Source organism: Aplidium turbinatum, chromosome 6 (genome assembly GCF_918807975.1).
Source record: "Aplidium turbinatum chromosome 6, kaAplTurb1.1, whole genome shotgun sequence".
Lineage (NCBI taxonomy): Eukaryota > Metazoa > Chordata > Ascidiacea > Aplousobranchia > Polyclinidae > Aplidium > Aplidium turbinatum.
In genome coordinates, this window is record NC_137477.1 from 34,193,149 (window position 1) to 34,217,859 (window position 24,711).

General features: G+C 37.2%; 1 protein-coding gene across 4 annotated transcripts in view; it reads left to right on the forward strand.

Moving 5' to 3' along the window:
• Window positions 1–24,711, forward strand: part of LOC145771718 (phenylalanine--tRNA ligase beta subunit-like) — a 66,885-nt gene that overhangs the window by 38,868 nt on the left and 3,306 nt on the right. For 3 of the 4 annotated variants that reach the window (XM_082583447.1, XM_082583444.1, XM_082583446.1), the window contains exons 3-7: window positions 4,522–5,006; window positions 8,818–8,913; window positions 13,593–13,935; window positions 14,460–14,642; window positions 16,407–16,519. In XM_082583447.1, the coding sequence (XP_082439573.1) occupies window positions 4,522–5,006; window positions 8,818–8,913; window positions 13,593–13,935; window positions 14,460–14,642; window positions 16,407–16,519 (1,220 nt within the window). The remainder of the gene's footprint in view (window positions 1–4,521; window positions 5,007–8,817; window positions 8,914–13,592; window positions 13,936–14,459; window positions 14,643–16,406; window positions 16,520–24,711) is intronic. The other variant, XM_082583445.1, reaches the window with a different exon arrangement.

A 24,711-nucleotide genomic window follows, 5' to 3' on the forward strand; every position in this document is an offset into this window, starting at 1 on the left:
TAATAGTATCCAAAAAACCTTAACAGCTTGTTTCATCCTATGATGAGATTCATATGGTTTTTATTCAAGAACTATCTGAAAATCCCATCACAGGGTGAAACTGGCAGTTACGGTTTTTGGTACTAGTAATTTTGTTTGATTATATTTCTCTGCTTGGCCATGTGTTTGGTATTGAGCACTCTTTTTGTAGAGTTAATAGTTCAGTTTATGTATACTATATATATATATTATATATATAACATTCAATGGTTTTACTTGACATGTAATGTATATAATATTTTGCAAAGCATGCAAAAACAACATAGAATTTAAAGCAGTTAGTTTCTCCTGTAATGTGTTACAAGTACAAAGTCATCAATTATACAGTACAATTAATCCAGCATTGCCTTTTCAGTTACCTACTTGCAAAGTCGAGTGATTTGACATGATTATTGCTATCATCAAATTATGAGTAATGGGGAACAACTACAGACGAAATCGGTTAATCGAATCACGTATTTGCCAGACATTTTGATACGATTATACGATTGATTCGTTTAACCAATTTACTAAAAAAAGGTTTATTGTGAATGGGCGTAATGTTGAGAAGACGTCTGTGCTGACTAGGCTGCAACGCACATTACCACTGATACTTCCTACAACTGTTTACAATTCTGGTTAAACTTTAAAGAATTTCCTAGTTCTGTGTTAACATACCACTACGCTGTATGTCCCAGCCAGCAAAACTGGTCTTTTTTACATTGATTTATTGTCTGCAGACGTTGAAACAATGTAAAAAAGATCAGCTTTGCTGACTGGGAGAACCATCAAAGCATTTTTCTGCAAACTGCAGCAATCGGACTGCAAATCGGCAATCTTTTATATCACCGATCTCTGTGACGTCACAACGCGAACTTTGACGTTGAAGATTTTGATTCAAGCGGGCTATTTTTCGCTCTGTACCAGCTGTGTAGTTTTGAGTATGGAAAAGGGCCTACGAAAATAGTGGTATGGTGGAAAAACACAGCTCACACTCATTGTTTGTTTTGAAATCGCAAAGGTTTTTTTTTTCAAGTGTTTTGCCATGTCTGGTAAAATAATTAATTTGCAATGTTCTTCAACTGAACCATACTGCACAAATGAAATTACGCACTGCATTTCACAACAATAGTCTACTTTTTTTCAGCGATTTAAAAAAAAATTCTCCACAGTTTTCTGGTTTAAACTTTTAGACATTCTTTTCAACACTTCCCTCTCAAGCCGAAATAATTTGTCCGTGTCCTTTCTTTGGAAGGCCAGTCGCCGACCGATGACATCAAAAGCATTTAAACTTCTTTATTGGGAAGTGTGATTATTCCTTTTGTGTGCTCTTCTGTTTTAATGAAGCCCAGCTGTGCGAAAATTGGTTCTTTGTAGTGCGATGTCTAGCACATAAGATTATGACCTGGGATTACAGGGACACTTGTCTTTGTTTTGATCGCTTGCGTCTGTCTCACCTTTGCTTCATTTCGCCTTTGAACATTGCAGACAATTATGCGAAGCAAAAAAGAGACATTCTCTTTTCGCTAACGGATACAATTATACGATTAAATGAATGAAGTAGGCAAACTAGAAGCAAATCCTGATGCTTTTATCCGACTTATTCTTTTAAGCGGTATACGCTTAACCGATGTTTTTACTTAACATTAGATTGGATTTGGTTTGGGATTTCAGGTTTTGATTCAAATAAACGATTGATACGTTTAAGCAGTATACTATTAACCGATTTCGTCTGTATATCAACTATATATATTATATACTTTCTACAACCAGTGAGCAAATTGGACACAAATTAGCAAGAAAACATAGCATAATATACATTTCCGTTTTTCTCTGAAATTAGTAGCTGTTCATTTATGATAGCCGTCAATAATTTATGGGGCACATTGACTACTTAATGGCATGCATCCCAACTCATAGGCCTATGTATGTTGTATGAACCGCATTTAACTGCACCTTGCATCAGCACATTTCAATCCTGCATCACATATCTATTATATAGAATAGATAAATATTATTCAATTTGTTGTTAATTTACATGGTGAATTGTTTTTTTGTCAAACATTTTCATCAGTTTTCGTGAACGGATTCTTTGTCGTATCATCCCTTCCCTTCTTTCAAATGTTGCAACTGAACTGGATGCTTCAGATACAAGTTTGACATGTCTTTCCACAGTTTGGTTACGGCAAGGATGTTCAAGTTGCAATGGACTTTGTCTGATTTGTTCAATTCCACTATCACTGAGACGTCTTTGTTAGAGGAGGTTTTTGCAGGCCAGGAAAATCCAGGTTCACCATTTTGTGAAATGCCTTTGCTTTCACATTGATTTTCGGAATTAAAAACTTACGAACTGAACTTGTTGCCCTCTGGCTCTGCCTGTCTTGATCTTCTAGTTCCAGAAACCCTCCTTCAAAGTTGTGGTTGCCTAATTTGAATTCAGGGATCCCTCCACGCAGGGACAACACTTTGTTTACAGCTTGCCTACGGATACTTTCATTCTCGTGTCCAAGCATCCCCAAAATAACTTGTTTAGGATGTGCAAAAAAGCCATTTCTTTGCACAACTTCAAAGGCAATCAGAAACTTTTTGTTTGGAAATTTTATGACCCTTTGTAGCATATTATAGAAGTTTTCTGACCCATGTGTAATTTTGCGATTTTGCTTTATTTCAAACCATGATGGAAAATATATCAGCATGCAAAATTTTGCTAGCAACACCAAATTGGTTGAGGGATTTTCTGTTGCAGTATAAAAACGTAAGATGCGACAAGCCAGAGTTAGCCACCTTGAGTGCACAATTGGACCAACCTCGATCAGCTTCAGGTCTATGTCAACAGATCCAACCATCACTGCCAAACAAATTTTGTAAGCGTAATTTTGATCTCAACTGGGATCGTAACTAACATCGGTAGGCAAAAACGAAAAGTTTTGATTGAGAATAGAAGAAAAAGTGACCACAGGCCAATCGGAAACACAAGAGTCAATGGCTTTTCCAATAGGCCCAGTAAAACTATCTGGACTATTGGTAATGCCATCGAGAGTTGCAAAGACATGGCGCAGAGGGAGTTCATTTGCATGTAAAAGGCACAACAACCACTGCAAAGGTCTCTTAAGAAGTACTTCCAGGCATCTTAGGTATCCAGAATGGGGTCCAGTCATTGCAGAAGTGCCATCTGTCCTACCATTGCAAGTTTTGTTTTCAATGCAGTGCCTTCCATAGCTTCATATACACAATTTGCAATAGTTTTTCCTTTTCCATTTTCAGGTGAAAAATATGTTAAGTAAAACTAGCCTGGTTCACCAACAACTTTGTTCTTCCAAGACAGTGGCTTGATAGTGCCTGTCATTATCTGCTTCAAGAAGTGAGAGTGTGGCATCCTTTCTGCCATTGATGTACACCCTATTAACAAGTTCAAAGAACTTCTCATTATTTGGTATTTCTGCTCTGCTCTAAATCGGCACAGGAATCAATTCCGCAGTACTAATATACTTAATAATTTACAGTTTCTATGATTTTGCCCCTCAAGTTTACCATAAAAAGCGTTTTTTTGAAATAACATAATTTGTAGTGCAACTATGATAAAAACATCTTTTAGGATAGATAGAAACTTAGTGTTTATCCTTCATTTGAGCTTTGTTTGACCCTTCCAGCCCAAGTAGTTTTCGAGATATGGCGATTTGATCTTTTGGGCTAGGTGGCACGGCCGATTGAGGGGGCCACCCCCCCAAAATTTTGGAAATGATTTCTAGGTTGTTTTAGCAGCTTTTTAGAACACCTTTTTTTTTAATTCAAAAATAAGTGTTTTTCAGCCCACCCTAATTGCCCAAACATATAGTCCGGAAGAAAGCTCATACGACGAAGAAGAAGAGCACAATAAATAACAAAGTCAGCGGTAGAATAGCAAAGTTGTGATGAAAATCGAAAGGTTGCTGGAAAAGTTATTCCCTGACTGTGATACACTACAGGGCATCGTGCTCTTGAAAAAACATTACATCTTTCCAAATTTGGCCTAGACTGTCCCCATTTGTGATGGCCTAATCATAAAGGTGCAATGTGATGGTAGCTCAACAGCAACGTCAGTCCTTTACAAAAAGTTTGGTAACTTTTTTCCTGAACAGTTGTAGTGCAGCTGTTATTTTCGCAGCACGTGGCGGGCCGTATGAAATCAGTTTGCAGGCCACGGGCCGTAGTTTGGTGACCTCTGATCTAGTGGCTGTAGTTTCTATGAACAAGTTCAACGTTTGTTTTGGGGGAATTATTTTCCATCCAAAACGAAAAGGCTGCATTATTAGCTAAGCTTATTATCAACAATAACATGTTACCCATATCGTATATAGGGACGACAATTTCAAAAAAATGGTACCAGAGTTCTTGGAATATACTGTTGTATCTTAAAATCAGGGCTAAACTACAAATTAAAATAATCCCCCCCCCCCAGTATGGGGTACAAGATTATTGTAGTACAATATGCTAGTACTAACTTGATGTAAACATTATACACAGGACAAGCTTCATCACAACATTGGTCGCAAACGAACTTTAGTGTCCATTGGTACTCATGATCTAGATAGTATACAAGGCCCATTTATCTACGACGCAAAGCCTCCGAAAGATATCAAATTTGTTGCATTGAATCAAGATAAAGAATATGATGCCATGGGGTTAATGGACTTGTATTCGAAAGAGACTCATTTAAAAGGATTTCTTTCTATCATTCAAGACAGCCCTGTCTATCCAGTCATCTACGATCAAAATGGTGTCATTCTGTCTATGCCGCCTATAATCAATGGAGATCATTCCAAGCTTAAACTAACTACAAAGAATATATTTATTGAAATCACTGCCACAGATTTGACCAAAGCTAATGTGGCATTGGACACAGTAGTGACCATGTTTTCAACCTACTGTGCAAAGCCATTTACTGTTGAGTCTGTTCAAGTGGATTATCCTGATGGTTCTTTTGCAATGACGCCACAACTACCTTACAGGTATTGGTTTTGCAAAATTATGACATTGTGTGATTAATGAACATGCAGTTTTGCTAGGCCGATTGGTTATTTGAATATTAGCACAGGCCTCGAAATGCATTTTTTTTTGACGGCGGACAAACGTGTCCGGTCTGAGCAGCAATCTCGGCGGACAAATTAAGTTTCACAGCGGACACACCAATTTTAGCGTCGATCGTCATGCTTAATTACTTCATCTTGGTAATTCTTCGCCATTTGAGAACTATAGCTACGTAACTATAGAAGGCTTTTTTAAATTTCAGCGAAGTCACTCTAAGGTTTTCATCAGACCAACATGAACATCTTTCATCCATGCGTGATCTGTGAGTGCGGCAAGGAGGAACAAACCGCAGACCACACCATCTGTAACTGCGCCATCTACCATGCGCCAAATGGTGTGCGTGGTCTGCGTGAACTGGATGACAAATCAATTAAATGGCTGCTCGACACCTGCCCAAACATCTAGACCGCGTCGCTGCCACTGCCCAAGGGTGGTAAAATGCAGAGCCCTTGAAGAGCCAAAGCGCCGTGTGGCTGCTAAATTCGCCGCATAACTGATTAACTTCCACCGAACGTGGTCGTGTGGCTTCTTGCGTCACAATGCTCTTTGTTACGCTGATTCAATGTCATCAATCGTTGAAACAACGTAAAAGTCGAAAGTTTTCCTGTTTGAATGGAAGTTGAGGGATACAGTATTCACATTTTCTATATGCACGCTAGAATCCGCTGAAAATTATGGGTCTGCTACTATTCGGTGAGTCCGATTCGGTGAGTCCGATTTGGTGAGTCTGATTCGGTGAGTTCCTAACTTCTAACCCCTAACCTTAACTCCTAACCCCTAACCCTAAAACGGCAATGATAATTAGGCTACGGTACCCGATAATTTAAAAAAAAAATTGAAAAATTCTCCGTTAAGGGATCGGACTCACCGAATCGGACTAACCGAATCGGACTCACCGAATCGGACTCACCGAAACGGGCCATTCCGGAAAATTATATTCTCGCAACAATTGTTCGTGCTATGCAATGACGATTTGTATCGCTAGTTCTTGTGTTATTTCTCGGCGGACAAATATGACCGATCTAGATGGTACTTCCCTCGGACATCACATGCTGTGACGGCGGACATGTCCGCCGTGTTCGCCGTGAATTTCGAGGCCTGTTAGCATGATTGCAAATACAGTAAGTGGTCATTCTATTTATAAGCAACCTGTTTTCAAGAAAGTTGTAACCACATGCTTAGTGATTGTACCGTATGTGTTCTGACATATGGTACAGATTGCAAAAAAAAGCACTGTGAAAAAAAAAATGAAAAATTTATTAATTGTTTGGGTATTTCCCTAGTGGTTTGATATTTTCACCACTGGTTGGCAATAATTGACCCAGATAATTATTATCCAAGCGAGCGCAAATAGAGAGCATTTTTGTCACTCATTTCAGTGATCGCTTGTCGCATTGTTGTACATGGCATTTGAAAACCATGCTCCAAATTTTGAAGCACAATCGAGGTTGGTTTTGCTTATCGACGTTTGGATTGAAAATTGACACTTTACGTTAGTTTATAAGACTACATTGAAAGAATGATAACTGTATCATCTACATTCTTGGCTCAATGCTTTGTTCACTGTGTGCCACAGTGAAAAGACTGCTGTAATATTATTTGAGTTATCTCTTTCTGTTTTTTGTATTGTTTCAAGCTCTTTTTTAAGACTGCGACCATGAAGGGCCGCATTAAGGTTTGAGGAAAATTGTACAAGCAGCATACAAAATGATTTTCAGCTTGATTGCGACTCAAAAAAGTGATTTTTGGCTAGTAGTGAAGAAGATAAAACTCATACCACATTAAAACAAAATAGCTAGCAAAAGAATAAATATGGTTTCTTGCTTTTGGTTGTTGTGTCAATCTCTGCTTTAAATTTGGTGATCGACCGACGTAAACAGGCATCCAGGGTTTCAGGAGCCATTCTTTTCCATGTATCTTTTCAATTGCTTCGTAAGTGATAAAATTGTTTTTGCGATTGTATGGAGGCCAGCTACCAAACATGGAGCACATCTTTAGTGCAAAGTCTATTAAATTAAACTCATTCGGAACAGATGACTCTGATTTACAAATGTTTTTATTCAAAATACCTTTCCCTTAAATAGAATTGAACTATATTTTCCTTTGATACTTCTTCATTTGTACCTTCTTTACCCCTCCAGGGGTTGAGGGGCTTTGCCTTGGGCAGTGGCAGCGACTCAGTCTACATGTTTGAGCAGGTGTCAAGCAGCCATTGAATTGATTCGCCATCCAGTTCACGCAGACCATGCACACCATTTGGAGCCTGGTGGATGGCGCAGTTACAGATGGTGTAGTCTGCAAGTTGTTCCTCCTTGCCACACTCACAGACAGATAGTGGATGGAGCCATCTCCCATTTGTGCATGTTGGAGCGAAATAGTCTGTCGCCAGTACGCAGGCGGTTGAGCGCACCCAAGCCTTCCTTGGCAAATACATTCCGGTGGGGTGGGTGCCAGTGTCAGAGGTGAAACATTGGAGTCTTGAGGAGTTCTTCTTCCACTCCGAGCTCCATTGGTGGTCTGCCCAGGTAGCCGCACTGATGGATTGGTCTTCAGCGGTTTTCATCAGAAGTAGTACGGCACGTACAAATGGGTGTCTCGATTTTAATCGCTGGGGTTACACGCTCACAGACTCTTAGAGATTTGAGTGGAGCAAGTGGTTGTGGTTCGTAGTGCGGTGAGAAAGAGACGAAATGGCTTCTTTGCAACGAATCTCAGCTGGTTGGATGCCTGCAAGGACAGGAAGATTGTCTGATAGTGTAGGTTGTAGGACAGCCCCCACGACGACGGCCCGTCACGAGCCGGCTTCTTGCGTTGAGGAAAGCTAAACCTTTCAGACTGGCTCGCTCTGCCATTCTAAATTTTGTCGACGGGTTGCATCAAATTTTCAATCCATACTTCTTCTACAGATACTTAAGATCGCCAGCCTGGGCTTTGCTACCTAAGCTGGTGGACCGCTCTTGGGTGCATTGCTCCTCGCTGCCGCGGAGTGTGGAAGGCCGGTTGTTTATTGCGGCATGTTTTTGTACTCGTGCATTGTCGATCCAAATAAAACCCTAAGATTTTTGGTTTTTAGTTTATACATATATGTCTCCATAGTTTGAGGGGGTTAGAGCAAAACTTTGGGTTTAAGTTCCCCCCTAAATAGTATATTGAACTTGAAGCATTTGGACCAATGAAAACCATACAGAAAGTCTACCCACGCTGATTTTTGTGCAAGGTATAATTGTATATGAAGGTACAATTTATGCCACCTGTTAGTGTTGTAAAATTATGCTTCCAGACGAACGTGAATATGTGGGGACAAATTCGAAAGCAACTAAAATCTGACGTAGAAAGAGATTTTCTGAACAGGCATAGAGTATTTGCTGCTAAGTACACCATTGAAGATGAGCATTAATAAATAGATAAAGCCCCATACCAAACCAGTGGCCTACTGCTAGTTTTATGACAGCTAAAAATCGTTAAGTGTGGACAGCCACTTACAGACGGAGATTATGAGATTAGTGGTGAAGGTAACTGAAAAACTTTGCTCTGGCTTACATTTACTTGAATACTACGAAAGACACATAGTACATTTTGTGACTCCTTGCTGATCGTATCTGCTGGAAAATGAAGCAGAGTGTTTTTTTGGTAAAAAGGTTGCCGACCTTTGCACTGGATTAATGCATGCATTGCAAGTTGTTCAATTGTTCATCACCCCTTTAATTTGTATATATATATTTTTCTTTATAGAGATGAAATTGTTATTTCTGATGACCTCACAGCGAAAGTAGGAATCGATATTTCGGCCAAAGAGACTGCCAAGTTGCTCAGCAGAATGTGTTTAAAGTAAGATTATACAAAGTTTAATCTTCTGCTCACAACGTAGTTGAATCGACATGTGCAATAACACCAATCTTAACTTAACAAATAAATTGAAACATGCTTGCCAATACGACACTAGGAGTTTTCATCATTTTCTTTAGTATCATTGTGTATTAATTACACTGGTCTACAAATTTCAACTTTTTTTTTCAGGTTTGGGTTTTGACAACTGATTTTGGCTAATTTTGGGGCGCTGAATCCGAAAATGAACTCAGATTTTCTTTATCACATCAAGTTTCTTTCTATCATTGCCACTATTTTATGAAATTGACCAATTTTTACCCTTTTTAGTGCAGTAAAATGTCAAATATAATTATTTTCTGACAGCTATAAACTTTCGAACATAGAGATATTTTTACACTAAATTCATAAATTGGTTCAGATTTCCTCTAAAATAAAAAAAAATCCTGTTATGATAATCGTAATAGGACATAGTGGAGATTGGTAGCGTTGGGTTTTTCCATGCTGGCTTGAACTCCCTGTCTTGGCTTCTCAGGCGTTATCTGTGGGTCAGCTGCTATCTCTGTGCAGCAGGGTTACCAGATGTAACTTTGGCAAGGGGCCAACTGCACGTTCAAAAAGGGCCAAAAAAGAGCCAACTTTTAAAACAAGGGGCCAAAAATAGGGCCAACTCAATTTTCAAGTACTAAGAAGCAATTTCATTGAATTAGCAACACATTCTTAGGCTTAGCAATATAGCTAAATATTTCACCTAAACAAAATAATTAAAGTAATAGCTTAGTTACGGAAATAGTTACTGTGTACCGTACACAAAAATAAGGAAAATCGACAAACATTATTGTTTGAAATAAGAATCAATCAGCCAAACATTTCCACATTCAATTCACTATCATCCTCCCATTCGAGTTCACAGCATACACAATGTCTGTGGTAAGTTTTTCCCCAATTACCGTACTAGGTATTGTATTTCCTACCGGTACGGTACCGTACCTGTATTACACTGCCACAGTAGCCTAACTAGTGTTATTGTGTTACAACCTTCACCAGAAGACAAGGCAAAAAGAATCACTTGCAAAAAGACATTCTACAATCTCTCATTTTAAAGTCAAGTTGGAAGACCAGGACAAAAGCTGGGCTCCTCATAAAGTGTGCAAGACCTGCGTTGAATGTCTGAGAAGTTGGTCGCAAGGAAAAGGTTCACAAATGAAATTTGGAATACCCATGATTTGGCAAGAGCAACGAAATCATGTTGACGATTGTTATTTTTGTCTTGTTGGTGTGAAAGGGAATAACAAAAAGAGTAAACATCGTTTGAAATATCCAAATCTGGATTCGGCATTGCGGCATTGTTTTCTTCAAATTGAGTTTTATTCCATATTTTTTACTGATTTCATTGATTTTGTCCATGCTTTCTTGTAGTTTTTCTTCTGTGTCGGCGAGAATGACAGTGTCATCTGCGTATCGTATGTTGCTTACTATTTTTGACCATTGAATTTAACTCCGTTTTTGTTTAGTGTTGTTAATGTTTCCTTGATTATTGCTTCGCTGTACAAATTGAATAATATTGATGAGAGTATGCACTATGCATTATGCAATTATGCATCCCTGCCGAACTCCTTTGAATATCGGGAAAAATTCTGTGAGACTGCTACCACTTCGAACTGCTGCTGTTTGTTGAAAATATATGTATGTTTTAGTGTTTTTTATAAGTCTTCTTTCTAAGAACGGGACATTAAATTTTTCGAGCAATTGTAGTAATTTAGTATATATGTTTTATCATGTCAAATGCTTTGCATGTATGCAATGTAAGATTGTAAGTGTGTTTTCCTATTTCTATTCTCCATTCGCCAATTGTTCTCAGAAGGAAGATTGCATTTCTTGTTCCGGGTCCTTTTTTATATCCCACTTGATTTTTATCAATTTGTTGTATTATTGGGGTTATTCTTTTTTGATAATGTGTAGCTAGAGTTGTAAATGCAAAAAAAACGAACCGTTTTTTTTTTAAAAAAAAACTTGGGCCAAAAAAAACACGCGTTTTTTGGTTTTTTTTGTTTTTTTTGTTTTTTTTCATATTTTTCTGGAAAAGTTGCAAATTTTTTACAATTTGCAGCTTAGTTTCATTATAGTGTTCTTGAAAAACATTAAACTAGTAAAATTGGTTTTATTGGTGTGCTGAAATTCCAAAGTGTGTGTGCTTGGCAGCAGCATATGTTTTTTGCATAGCCCTATACCTATAGCCTACGTTGTTTCACTTTCTTTTTCATTCTCAGGCATGTTTATGGCAGTAGACCTGACAAACATTGAATTAATGCAATTTGATACATGACATAATGTAGATGAGTTGATTTATTTTTCCTTTTATGGAAGTGCCCTTTATGGAAGGTAGCCTACGATGTTAGTATACCGGTAGGCCTACTGGTTATTTTTGTACACACTCAATGGGTTGACAAAATTTTGGCAAAAACAAGATGGCAGTATTCAGAACACACATTCCCTTGTTTGTGGTAATTTACTAATGCAAGCTATTGCCAATAGCTTGTTTAAACATGTTTTTTAACTGATAGCTTAACAACGATGTTTATGCTTTATAAATGTTGAAGCAGAAGTATTCTTTTCGTGTGTTGTAAGGTCTTAAACACTTTGTCATTGATGCTTCCTGCAGATCATTTGTGACATAATGCAAGAGATCTTATCACTGATATTTTTAGCTGTCAAAAGTAAGTGAATTTGTCAGAAAAGGTTTAGGTTAATGTTTCTTTTAAATGCCCACCACCCATGTTAACTATTGCTAGTAACTACCAACCATGAATGAAGAAAATTTCCCTTTAAAGTGGAGTTTTTCAGCATTGCTCAGTGTTCACATAGTGAATAAATGCTTCATAATACTTTTCCTGACAAGAATAAAGTTTTACCCATATTAGGCTACCGCAATGCAGGATAAAGATACAAAACAAACATCAAAGATGAAAACTTATTTTATTTGGGAACTACGCTGGAGTAAAAAGGAGTGAGAATTGACCTCTTGTCGTTACGCACCAATAAAACCATGATGCGTAACTTTAATTTTTTTTCTATTGGGCAGAGGAAAGATTGATGAAAAGTTTGGCAAAAACAGAAAAGTGATAAAGTCTCAAAGTCCTGAAAACTACAGTAGTTCAATTTGAATGGATAAGTGCAACCATACTTCTTTTAAACATGTCTATGACAGCACAATGGTGTGATTAAGGGAAAACAAACATGACTATGACATCACAAAGGAGTATTGAACCTCTTCAGGGAAAATAAAAAACATCAAAATGTTTCCATCTTTTACTACATTTAAATGTGATTTGGGCTACAAGTTGGGGCTTTAGCACTACACTGCTTTTGCCAAACTTTTCATCAATCTTTCCTCTACCCGATTAAAAAAAATTTTTTTTTTAAAGTTACGCATCATGGTTTTATCGGTGCGTAACGACAAGAGGTTAATTTCTTTTTATCTCAAAAAGTAGTCGCCAAAACTTGTTTTAATGTTCATAAACAGATAGCCCACCCCAGAAAACATGGGGTAGAGGTAAAAATTGTCCAAATATGTTGAGCGGTTCTTGAGATATTGCCATTTTTCTATTGCTCCTTATCTATGAAGCCACCTAGTGGCTAAGGTTACTACACTTATAACTCGAGAACCGCTTGTGTGATTTTCATCAAGTTTGCACCAAATGCACATCAACTGGAACAACCTTTTGGCGTTGTACTGGAAAAGGTGTGGAGTGCTGGTCAAAAGTGCCTTTGTTAAGTAGAAAAACAGGACACTGACCACCTGGTCTTAACATGCCCATTAACCAAAATCCCAGGTGGCTTCGAAACTGTACACGAGTGTGGTACTGCATTTAACAACTGGCTCGACCAAATTCCAGACAATACTTGAGATGTGCCAACCATAGGACACTGTTACTACTATTTGAGACAGTGAGAAATCTTTATGGCTCGTGTGTTGAGACTTGGGATCTACAAAATTGCAATGAAAAAATAGGCCTATACCAGACATATAGTCTGATTTAAAGTAAGTTATACGAGTTATGAGACTGCTTCTTTGTTGAAAGAGACGCTATTGCAATGAGTTTACCCTAATTGCTGCATATTGTGACATTTAATGTCAAAATAGGTAAAAAAAACAAAAAAAACAAAAAAAACGAATAAAAAACAAAAAAAACAATAAAAACAAAAAAAACGAGCTCGTTTTTTTTAAAAACAAAAAAAACCGTTTTTTTACATCTCTATGTGTAGCAGAATTTTGCTGGCGTGTGAAATCAGACTTATAGTCCTGTGTTCTTCACATCTCATTGTTTTTGTTATTTTTGGTATTGGGATGAAGATACTCTTAGTGAAGTCATCTGGAATTTTCCCACTATTGTACATCTCGTTTATTAGTTTCGTCATGTGCTGCAATCCCGTTTCTCCAAGTTGTTTCAGAAGTTCCGCAGGAATTTCATCTATCCCACTTGATTTTCCATCTGGGAGTCTTGCTATGACATCTCTAATTTCATTTTCCATTATTTTTGTAACTTCAGATTTTGCTGGTGTCTGAAATTTCTATATTGTCTCGATCATCATCATCATCTCTGTATCACTGCACAAAAATTCTGCTGCTGTTGGAAGGTCAAGGAAATGATGGCTAGATACATTTGTTTTACTTTTGACAGGTCTGAGGTTGTTGATCTCGACAAGGGAAAGATCTGTGTTACCATTCCACCAACTCGCTCAGATGTTATCCATCATTGTGACATCGTTGAAGATATAGCAATTGCATATGGCTATAACAACATTGTAGAGACTCTTCCCCGGTCGGTCACTATCGGTGCACAACAGTTATCAATGAAATTGTCAGAGAGGCTGCGAATTGAGCTGGCTGCAGCAGGCTTGACTGAGGCGCTCACTTTTTCTTTGTGCTCTCAAGCTGATATCAGTTGCAAGATGAGGCAGGCATCAGGTGTTATGGAAAACCAGGCTATACAAATTGCAAATCCGAAAACTGCTGAGTTCCAGGTAACTTTATTGCGTTTTTGAATTTCATCAATCAGTCTTTGATTAAATAGCATGATATGTTCTAGTGGTACAAACCAGGGATTCATAGTATTATGTTGTAAAATATTTTGGCTCTGTAATTTTCACAGACTTTTCCGTTATTAGCGATTAATTAGCACGGGGCTAATACATAATAGCCATGTGTATTGTGCGTATAGAAATTACATTTTTACCCAACAAATTTATTGAAATAAAGTATTTGAGATAAAAAGACGTCAGAAAATCGTTTTTTATATATAGCCTGTGACTAGGCCTATTATAAACATATTATGATCAGAGACTTTTAGTCAGGCGTAGATTTTTACAAGTATTCGTACAAAAATAATTAGAGAAATGAACGTGCACTTTACTACATGAAAGAGCAAAAAGCTTGTAAAAGTTTCAAAATGGATTTGGGCAATAGGCGGTGGGCGCTTTTTTATTAATAATGAGAATGCTGCACCTTCTGCAATTGGTGTTGGTGTATTGATCTTCGGTATTTGTAGGTAGTCCGAACTACTTTGCTGCCTGGTTTGCTCAAGACAATTGCCTCTAATCGGAAGATGTCTCTTCCTCTCAAATTGTTCGAGATCCAGGAAGTTGTTGTGAAAGATTCGACACGCGAGACTGGCGCTCGAAACGAGCGAAGACTGGCGATTGTCAATTACAGCAAGTCGTCTGGTTTTGAGGTGACTCGAATTGCGTGAGATGATTTTATTTCTAAGTTCAAAACATTCTGGCGTAGCAAAGTTAATGCAAAGTCTATTTAATATTACAGTTTTGGTAAAGAGGTCACTTTCTTCAACCACAGACATATACAACCAAGCAACCACACGGCATTTAACATAATCCAATAAAATTGAACATAAACTATAAGCTACAAACGTTTTCGGTCATACACACGTTAGCCCTTATCAAGTAACAAAAAAATAACTGCTTATCATATCTACACTGAAAATGAATAACTGATATAGATCAGAATAGCCGAGAATAGAATAGAATGCCGAAAGCGAAAAACAACCTACGTTGTTCTTGCCCGCAATGCTACTGATCGCACGGCTTTCTCGGGAAAAGGAATTACTACTGAGATGCGCACCGCACGCACGCTCACAGTCACACACTGCTTATCTTCCCGCGTGTGAGGCGCAACTTCAAAGTCAAAACGCGTGGTAGCGAAAAAGCGAATGCGAGGTTGAATGTTTATTCTCATTTCATCTCATTCTTTTCATTGTTAACGCTTTGAAGGTAAACAAGGTAATAAAACTGATAGCGGGTTTCCACTCTGCTTGAGATCATGATTTGTTGCGTTTTATTTCGATAACTTCACTGTCTTGATCGTTGTTATTCACTCCACGAAAAGGAAATGAATCGGCTTGTTTTCCAACTGTTCCAATTATGAGCTGACAAGAGCAATTTTTTTACGACTAGGCATAGGCCTACTGCATGCGTAAAACTAATCGTTTCAAGCAGCGGTTCTAATAAATTCGGTTTGCGACCAAGGTGTCAATATAAACAAGACAGTAAGCTTAATCAAAGACTATTTTAATTGAGTAAAATAGCGTTACCGGTATGGTTATGACGTCATCACCTTTCTCGCCCCCCCAACGTTTTTTGAAAAGTCGGCGCCTATTCCCACCTACACCGTGGCCCATGATCCCAAAGGTTTTGGCTTAAGTTAGATAACGGGTTAAGTCCCCAAAATAAAACTTTGCCCCTTAATATAAGGTGAAAAAGCACTGCTGTGCTTGCAACACCATTATTATTATTATTATTATTATTATTAACTTTTCATTAAAAGTTTTCTTTGACTTCACCAACGATCCAAAAGGATGCGCAGTATGATAAAAAAAAGTAGATAGCACCACACTAAATTGGCAAATTCACGTTTAGTAAACTTAAATTGAAAGTATTGTGAATGACTTGTATTCGTCAACTTAGTGTGGTAACTGTACTCTCTACTTTTTTATCGATAAGACTGCATGTTCACCAATTAGAGTATAGACTTTAAATAACATCTTAATACTCTATAAACACTTATCATAATAGGCTATGCAATAAAAAAATAAACATTAAACTAATAAAAGAAATTAATACAAGTAACAAAGGAGGTTGACTGTTAACATGATCACCACTGGGACCGAACAGTGCTCATCATTGGCAGCATTTAAACTTCGATTGTTCAATGTTCATTGGTACCACTTGCTGAGCAAAAAGCATGCAATTTATAATAAGTTATTCAGCAGCTATAATTCACCACTTTCTTTTTCAGTTTTTTGTTAATGATAAATAAAAACAGTTGTTGCTTGAAAAAAGATTAAAATAGTGTTATGAAGTGCCTATACCCTATGGCGATTACCCTGTGACACAGATTCGCCATAGCCAATATATATATCTCGCCAGATTGTCGTGTACTCCTTATTTGCAATGGAAATAACTGCATGTTTATATTCTAGGTTGTTCATGGTTTACTTGATAGATTGATGCAAGTGCTTGAAGTTCGATGCACCAATGATGGCTCCGGTTATTGCCTCTGCTCTTCTGACAACCCGACGTACTTTCCTGGGAGGTAAAGAGTTGCGATTAACTGGCATAATTTGGTATCATGGTAACAGGTTTTTTATAAGATGGACAAAATACAGTGTGTGTAAATCTGTAAGCCAACATTATGACAGATTATGTGATAACTTGTTCTTGCTTATGAGGCAGCAATTCAGGCAACATCTCCAATGTGATGTGATAACTAGAGATGTAAAAAAACGTTTTGTTTTTGTTTTAAACAAAAACGAGCTTGTTTTTTTGTTTTTTATCTTTTTTTTTGCTTTTTGTTCGTTTTTTGTTTTTTTGCCTATTTTGACATTAAATGTGGCAATATGCAGCAATTAGAGTAAACCATAGATTCCTTAAGTAAAGGACTGGAGCCTCCAATGCTCGGGGTTTGTAACTTGAGTCTGAATGATTAACTTGAGTCCTGGCTAAAATGACTTCTAGAGAAGCTAGAAACACAATCTTGGATTCCATATTAGGGTTTTTGAGAAACTGTTTGAAAGAAGTCTGTGACGAAATATGATATTGTGCATTGTGTAAGATATTTTCTCTACACTGCGTAAGTTCTTTGAAGTTCTTTTTATTTATTTTGGGAAATATTTTGGTGATTTCATATGCCCTTGCAAAACATTGCGGTTCCAAGCTTTTGGGACGTAACAATTTACTGAAATCATAGCTGTACTGTAATTTGCATGACAAGACTGAAATGCGTTGCCGGTTTCATTTTGCTGAGTTGTTATCATTTGTAGATGCACCTTTAGCTAGTAATAATGCTGCTTGTACTACTTTAGCTAACATTCTATTGAAAGCTTATGTCCTCAATGTAAGTGACATAGAAAAGTCTTTCAGATGCCTGAAGAGGCAAGAAAAGCTTTCCAACTAGTGATAGACATTGTCTATTATGGACGGTGTTATCTTGTTATGTATATATTGTCAATTTGTGTATTATATTGTAATCATAGACTCCTTTAGATATATAATAGCCATAGTGTTGAGAAATACATATGATGTTTATGTAATAGCATATTTCGTCACAGACTTCTTTCAAACAGTTTTGCTTTACGATTTAGACGCAAAAATGGGCAAAAATGATCAAAATTCCGTAATTTGACCTTAAAATATCATATTTTGACCTTGAAAATGGCCACAAATGGTTTTGAAAGTAACACTATTGAACTCGTCATCCTCAAAAACCCTAATATGAATTCCAAGATTGTGTTTTTAGCTTCTCTAGAAGTCATTTCAGCCCAGAATGCCCAGAATCCTTCAGACTCAAGTTACAAACCCCGAGATCGCAACATTCCACTCCTTTACTTAAGGAGTCTATGGAGTAAACTCATTGCAATAGCGTTTCTTTCAACAAACAAACGGTCTCATAACTCGTATAATTTTCTGTCATCAAAGACATATGATTCATCCTTTCTCCCATCGAAATAGAGCGATATAAAATTATTGACGATATGTTGGGTTGGTTTTAATCCAGTACACCTCTTGACTCGGCTATGTCTCACTTTTCGTGGGTCAATAATAATGTCTGTGGAGAAGTCTTTTAACACATCCTGCAAAGTAGCAGTGGCAATAGCAGCAACTGTTTCGTCAGAAACCATCCTTCGATCAGCTTCCTTTGCAACACAAGGGATTGGGATGGTATTGTAGATACTAGGCTACTTGTTGAGACACTCTCCATGAAACTCAGATCATTATCGGATGAATAAGATAAAGAGTCAGTTTCACAAAGTTTTTTTGTGGCGTGTTAAACCGCACAACTATTAGAAGTTCGCTCACTGCGCAGGATTGCCGGATTGGGCAAAAAAAATGAGATAAAATGACAAAATTTTTGCAACTTTTCGCCCAATCTGGCAACCCTGTTATAGAAACAGAAGGTCATTGGGGTAATGGGTTGCTGTGCAAAAAACGATTTCAAACTTTGAGGAAATGTTTAGAAGGTAAAGTCGCACCTATGTTCAAATTTATATGATAAATGGAGAAATCGACCCGCCCTAGTGGTCAGTGTCCTGTTTCTCTGCTTCACAATGTGGGCATTCAAATGTCTCAAATAATATTGATTTGACGTATTGCCAGTATTTCATACATTCATGGTTTGTATGAACCTGTATAGTGTACATGATTACTAATGTAATGTAATGAATCTAATGTAATGTATCATTCATCCATCATTACTAATGTATATAATGAAGATTGATTAAAACTTCTGAAAAACAAAACCATCATAGCAGGATAGAAATATTATTACAACTCTTAAACCTATGAAAGGAAGTGGAGAGGCACCAAAACTCGTATTTGTAAGCCAGAACCTCAAACTGACGCAGTTGGTTATTTCCACCAGTGACAAAGGCACTTTTGACCAGCACTACACCTTTTCCAGTACAACGTCAAGGGGTTGTTTCAGTTGATGTGCATTTGCCAACAACCAGCAGAAGAAGCCCTTTAAAATCCAATCAAACATGCAGCAGTGATAGCGACAGTTCTAATATTGAGTCAGAGTCAGACTCCTTCACATCTTCTCACATTCCATATGCCAACACAACAGATTATATCCATCTGAATACTCTGATCTTGCATAACTACTTCGTAGCAAGCAAATAGACTTTTACTACATCAAATTTTTGTTAGTTTCATTAAATTTGTTCTTGTTCCCAAATAAAATAAGTTTTCATCTTTGATGTTTGTTTTGTATCTTTCTCCTGCATTGCGGGTATATGGGTAAAACTTTATACTTGTCAGGAAAAGTATTATGAAGCATTTATTCACAATGTGAACACTGAGCAGTGCTGAAAAACTCCACTTTAAAGGGAAAATTTCTTCATTCAGGGCAGATTCAGCATTCAGGGTTGGTAGTTACTAGCAATAGTCAACATGGGTGGTAGGTATTTGAAAGGAACATCAACCTAAACCTCTTCTGACAAATGCACTTACTTTTGACAGCTAAAAATATCAGTGATACGATCTCTTGCATTATGTCACAAATGATCTGCAAGAAGCATCAATGACAAAGTGTCTAAGACCTTACAACACACGAAAGGAATACTTCTGTTTCAACATTTATAAAGCACATGCATCGTTGCTAAGCTATCAGTTAAAAAACATGTTTAAACAAGCTATTGGCAATAGCTTGCATTAGTAAATTACCACAAACAAGGTAATGTGTGTTCTGAATACTGCCATCTTGTTTTTGCCAGAATTTCGTCAACCCATTGAGTGTGTACAAGAATAACCAGCACCGGTATACTAACATCGTAGGCTACCTTCCATAAAGGGCACTTCCATAAAAGGAAAAAGAAATTAACTCATCTTCATTATGTCATGTATCAAATTGCATTAATTCAATGTTTGTCGGGTCTACTGCCACAAACATGCCTGAGAATGAAGAAGAAAGTGAAACAACGTAGGACCATGGCCACCTAAAGATACGGCCTGATTTGTCACATTTTGCTGAAATTTTCAGATTTTGCTAACTTTGGGCAAATGTTTGAATAAATTTTTCTGAAAATTATATTCTTACGCTTTCTTTACTGTTTTCCCCAGATGATACAAACATCCTCACATGTTAAAAAACAAAGAAAATTTGAGTTCGAAGATTTTAGTCAGACTTAATTTTTCAATAACAGTCTGATTCAGCGTTTTTCAACTTACTTTTTCTCATTTGCTATTGCTTCCCCAAGGCAACAAAAAACTTTTATATCATTAGGAGACAGCAAAAAGTAAAAAAATCTCAGAAAATGTCAGTCAAACGCTAGCAGTAACCAAAATCTGCATAATGTGACAAATCAGGCCGCATCTTCAGGTGGCCATGGTAGGACTATGCAAAAAACATATGCTGCCAAGCACAAACACTTAGGAATTTCAGCGCACCAATAAAACCATTTTTACTATAGTTTAATGTTTTTCAAGAGCACTATAATGAAACTAAAAACTTATCCAGAAAAATACAAAAAAAAAAAAAAAAAAACGCGTGTTTTTTTTTGGCTCAAGTTTTTTTTTGAAAAAAAGAACACGTTTTTAAAAAAAAAACGGTCCGTTGTTTTGCATTTACAACTCTAGTGATAACTAAAGGCTGTTTAGGCCTATTCATGAAGAAACAAATTGCCAGTAAATCCTAATCCATTATGGCTATATATTTTTGAGACATTCTTTATTACAAAAATACATGGAAAATCAGCAGAGCCCTATTGGCATATGCATTTCGCTCTAACTGTAGAGCATCATTAGTGCCTAAAAAGCAAACATAAGAAAGCATGACCTAAAAACTGTCACTAAATAAATAAATAAATCTGCAGTAGCCTAAGATACTGGCCAAAACTAACTGCCAAGACTAACTGGTAGAATACTGCGTAAATAATTACAGGCTGCGTAAAATATTTATAGGCAATTTAAACTAAATTTAAACTAAACTACACGAACCTAACTACTATGACAAAATAATGATGACAATGCGCAAGAGCAAACCAAGGTTGATGAGAGTCGAATGGCTAATGGTTTTAAACAGGACATGGTAGAACGCATCACTACATTAGCAATAAGTTTGAAGGAACGGTTTGGCCCCAACAATCACAAAACTACCAATAAACGCACAATTTGGGCTTTTTCATTTTCCACTACCATGAAACTGACTGCCAAAGAAAAGGCCCTACAACCGACAGCATGCATTGTTTATAAAAGACCTCTCACTCTTGGCAACACCCTGACCAACTACCGCTCCATTGCACTTTCGGACAATCTTGAAAACACACTCGGCTGTTCTAAACCATGTGGACATTGTGCTTTGTGCGGTAATTTCCGGAACCACAATAAAAATATGGTTCCTTAGACCCGGGTAATACAATCTAGGGATAGTGTAATCAAACTACGGCAAGACCTTAATTGTAGCGACTACGGGATATATGTTGCCTCCTGCAAACTTTGCTCGGAACAATATGTTGGCCAAACCTCCAATCGGTTTTCTACCAGGTGGTCCGGCCATAGGTCTGCATGGAACACTTTTGACACCAGTCCGGGGGGTGATAAGGCGGCATTACTTAAACATTACGCCTCTCGCCACTCTTTGTACATAAACACAAAACCATCTATTGCAGACTGTTTCACAGTAACATTTGTTGAAAAGCCACCCGTTGCAGATTTGGACATGTGCGAAGATAAATGGGCTTCACTGATCAAATCTTCGATTAACATCAAGAGAATGATTTTGCCTCTTCTTAAGTAGAGGTTCGGTTCGCTGGTCCTGCTTTTCCAGCTTCATTTCATTATGAATTTATCGCTGCGCTATCTTATTGATTTGCACTTAACACTTAGGTCATGGACCCATTGTTTTTGCCATGTTCTGTCACTTAGTTTTATTTTGACATGCTATCTTCACACAGTTTCATTTTGTACGTATTGCTTTAGCCATTCGACTCTCATCAACCTTGGTTTGCTCTTGCGCATTGTCATCATTATTTTGTCATAGTAGTTAGGTTCGTGTAGTTTAGTTTAGATTTAGTTTAAATTGCCTATAAATATTTTACGCAGCCTGTAATTATTTACGCAGTATTCTACCAGTTAGTCTTGGCCAGTATCTTAGGCTACTGCAGATTTATTTATTTATTTAGTGACAGTTTTTAGGTAATGCTTTCTTATGTTTGCTTTTTAGGCACTAATGATGCTCTACAGTTAGAGCGAAATGCATATGCCAATAGGGCTCTGCTAATTTTCCATGTATTTTTGTAATAAAGAATGATTAATTGATACTTGATGGAGAATCGCTGGCCTGCTGCTTCTTAGTCAGGAGATCCCCTAGCCTATCCTTAATGGAAATCAATATATGTATTTTTGAGACATGTTGTACACTTTATACTCCAATTACCTTTTCATATTTACTCCACTTAATTTACCAAAAAGTTACTCTTGCGTAACAATTAGCTTTGTTGCCGGCATTAAGATGGCTTGGTTTTATACTAGGTCAATCTGTCAGCTATAACAGGGTACTAACATCATCTCTGTGTACTACATCCGATCCTGCCAATTTTCAATGATCCTTCAGGGTCTGAATCGTGTGAACATCTCTTCTCTTGTCACTATATATAAGGGCACCTGCTGGTTAGCAACTGCTTGGTGTCCTCGAGGAGACTAGACCTTCCATACCAGCATCTCTGACATGCGGTGACTGTTATATGGATTTAACGTGTTAAAAAGCTAATTAGTTTGCGTTCCGTTTTTCCCTAAATTTCTTTAGTCTGATTTGAGCGAAAACATTCTTATTTAATAAAGTGAATGTATTTTTCACGTTTGTGTATGTTGTTTTTCAAATATATCTTTCAAATATTATTGTCCAAATGTATTTTTCACGTTTGCTGTGAAGATGAACAACATTGCTGCCTCCTCAAATCTTGTTCTCAAGAATCACACCAAAATTTGCAACATAAAGCCTAAAACTATGTGTTTCAAACTAACTATAGATGTTAGGCTATGTTAGGCTACTTGATGGCAATTCTAGATCATGAAATATTGATCCCTGACAAAAAAACAACTCGCGACTGCTTAATATATCAACTCCTCAACAAAACTTGCTCAATTCCACCGGAAAAACCCAAAACATGCAACTCTAATGTTGATCAGCGCATAGAGATGTTCACAGGATCCGGATCCTGCAGGATAATTGAAAATTGGCAGGTTCAGGGCAAGATTCAAAAGTTTTTGCAGCAGACCAAAGGTTAAAATAACGTATAAAATTATTCACAAACTCACCAGATTTTATTCTTTATATGTGGCCTATGCATGATATGAAGTGAGTATAGTTTCGGTTTCAGAATTACAGATAACCAATTATAATAGATTCTTATTTTCTTACTGACTATTTTGTGGCGCACGGAACAGTAGGCTACAGGGAGAAACCCAACAATTGAATTCTACCGTTGTAGATCGAAACTGAACATATAAACATTAAAATAGTAGGCTATTAAATTCACATAGGTGAGCTCATACTTGATCCAAGGTTGTCATTACATCATCGGCACTAAAATCACATAGCCTATCAGTAAAGGTTGCAGTAGGGTATTAAGCTTACAGTGAACATTAATGATTAGGCCACATGGCCGACGACAGATGAATTGACTGCACAGACTTCAACAATACTTGAACCAAACTTATTCTTATTCAACTAAAAAACAGCAGCACCGTTGTTTGCTCGAATTGACTATCAATCGCTAACTAGTTGCTGTAAACGCTAAACTGATCTTTACATGCACTGGACAAAACTCAGTGAACAACGAAACGTAGTAACTAACTCAAATGCAATTATGACGTAACCATCACACCTCGAAGTAAGACAGCACGGGTTGCCACTTAAGGAGTTCGAATTTAGCAATTCAATGTAGAATTTCGAATGTGCAACGATCGGTAATAAAAAAACAACAAAATTAATGTGACGTCAGCATGAAAAATGGTCTATGAAACGAATCGTATTCAGATTAATGGTTTTGGCAGTTTAAATTACTATTCATTCGTACTGCTATTTTGCATTTATCAAATGCTGGCCTTTGCACAACAATCTAACCTCTTAGTGTTATTTATTAAGTAAGAATCGATTTCGCTATAGTAATAGCATCTTCAGCTACACATGTAAAAAAGAAAAATTGAAAAATACGTAAAACGAACAAATAAAGCAAACTCCGATATTATCAACACACATAAAATTATATTTTAAATAGATCATTCGTAGCATGTAAGTTAAAGCAATTTATTCGATGATTTTTCTATTTCGTGTCGACCTTCTCGACGCACAGTGGATATTAGGGTGGAGCGAAAACAGTTTTTTGTTTAAATCGAAAAAAACGGGGTTCTTAAATCCCGACAAATGACCTAAAACTTCATTAAAAATTGACTTTAGGGGGTTGCCTCCATTTTCCAGCCGGCAACCCCCCAATTTCTGCGCGCGAGGGGGTAAAATTGCCCATCTCGGCAACCACTGGTCGTAGAGTCATGATACATAGCTCAAAAGCTGCCAAAACATCATGTTTCTATCTGTCCTAAGAAAAAAGTTTTCTCTATTGTCAACACAAAACGAGTTATAGCCAAAAAACAGTAAAGTACTATTTTTTTTCAAATTTTGGCGTTATACACTACAGTTTGCAACATACAGTGCAGTTATTTAATCTCAATAAGCTAATGTGTTATTGATAAGTTAATGTTTTATTTTTAACAGATTCGTTTGATCACTTT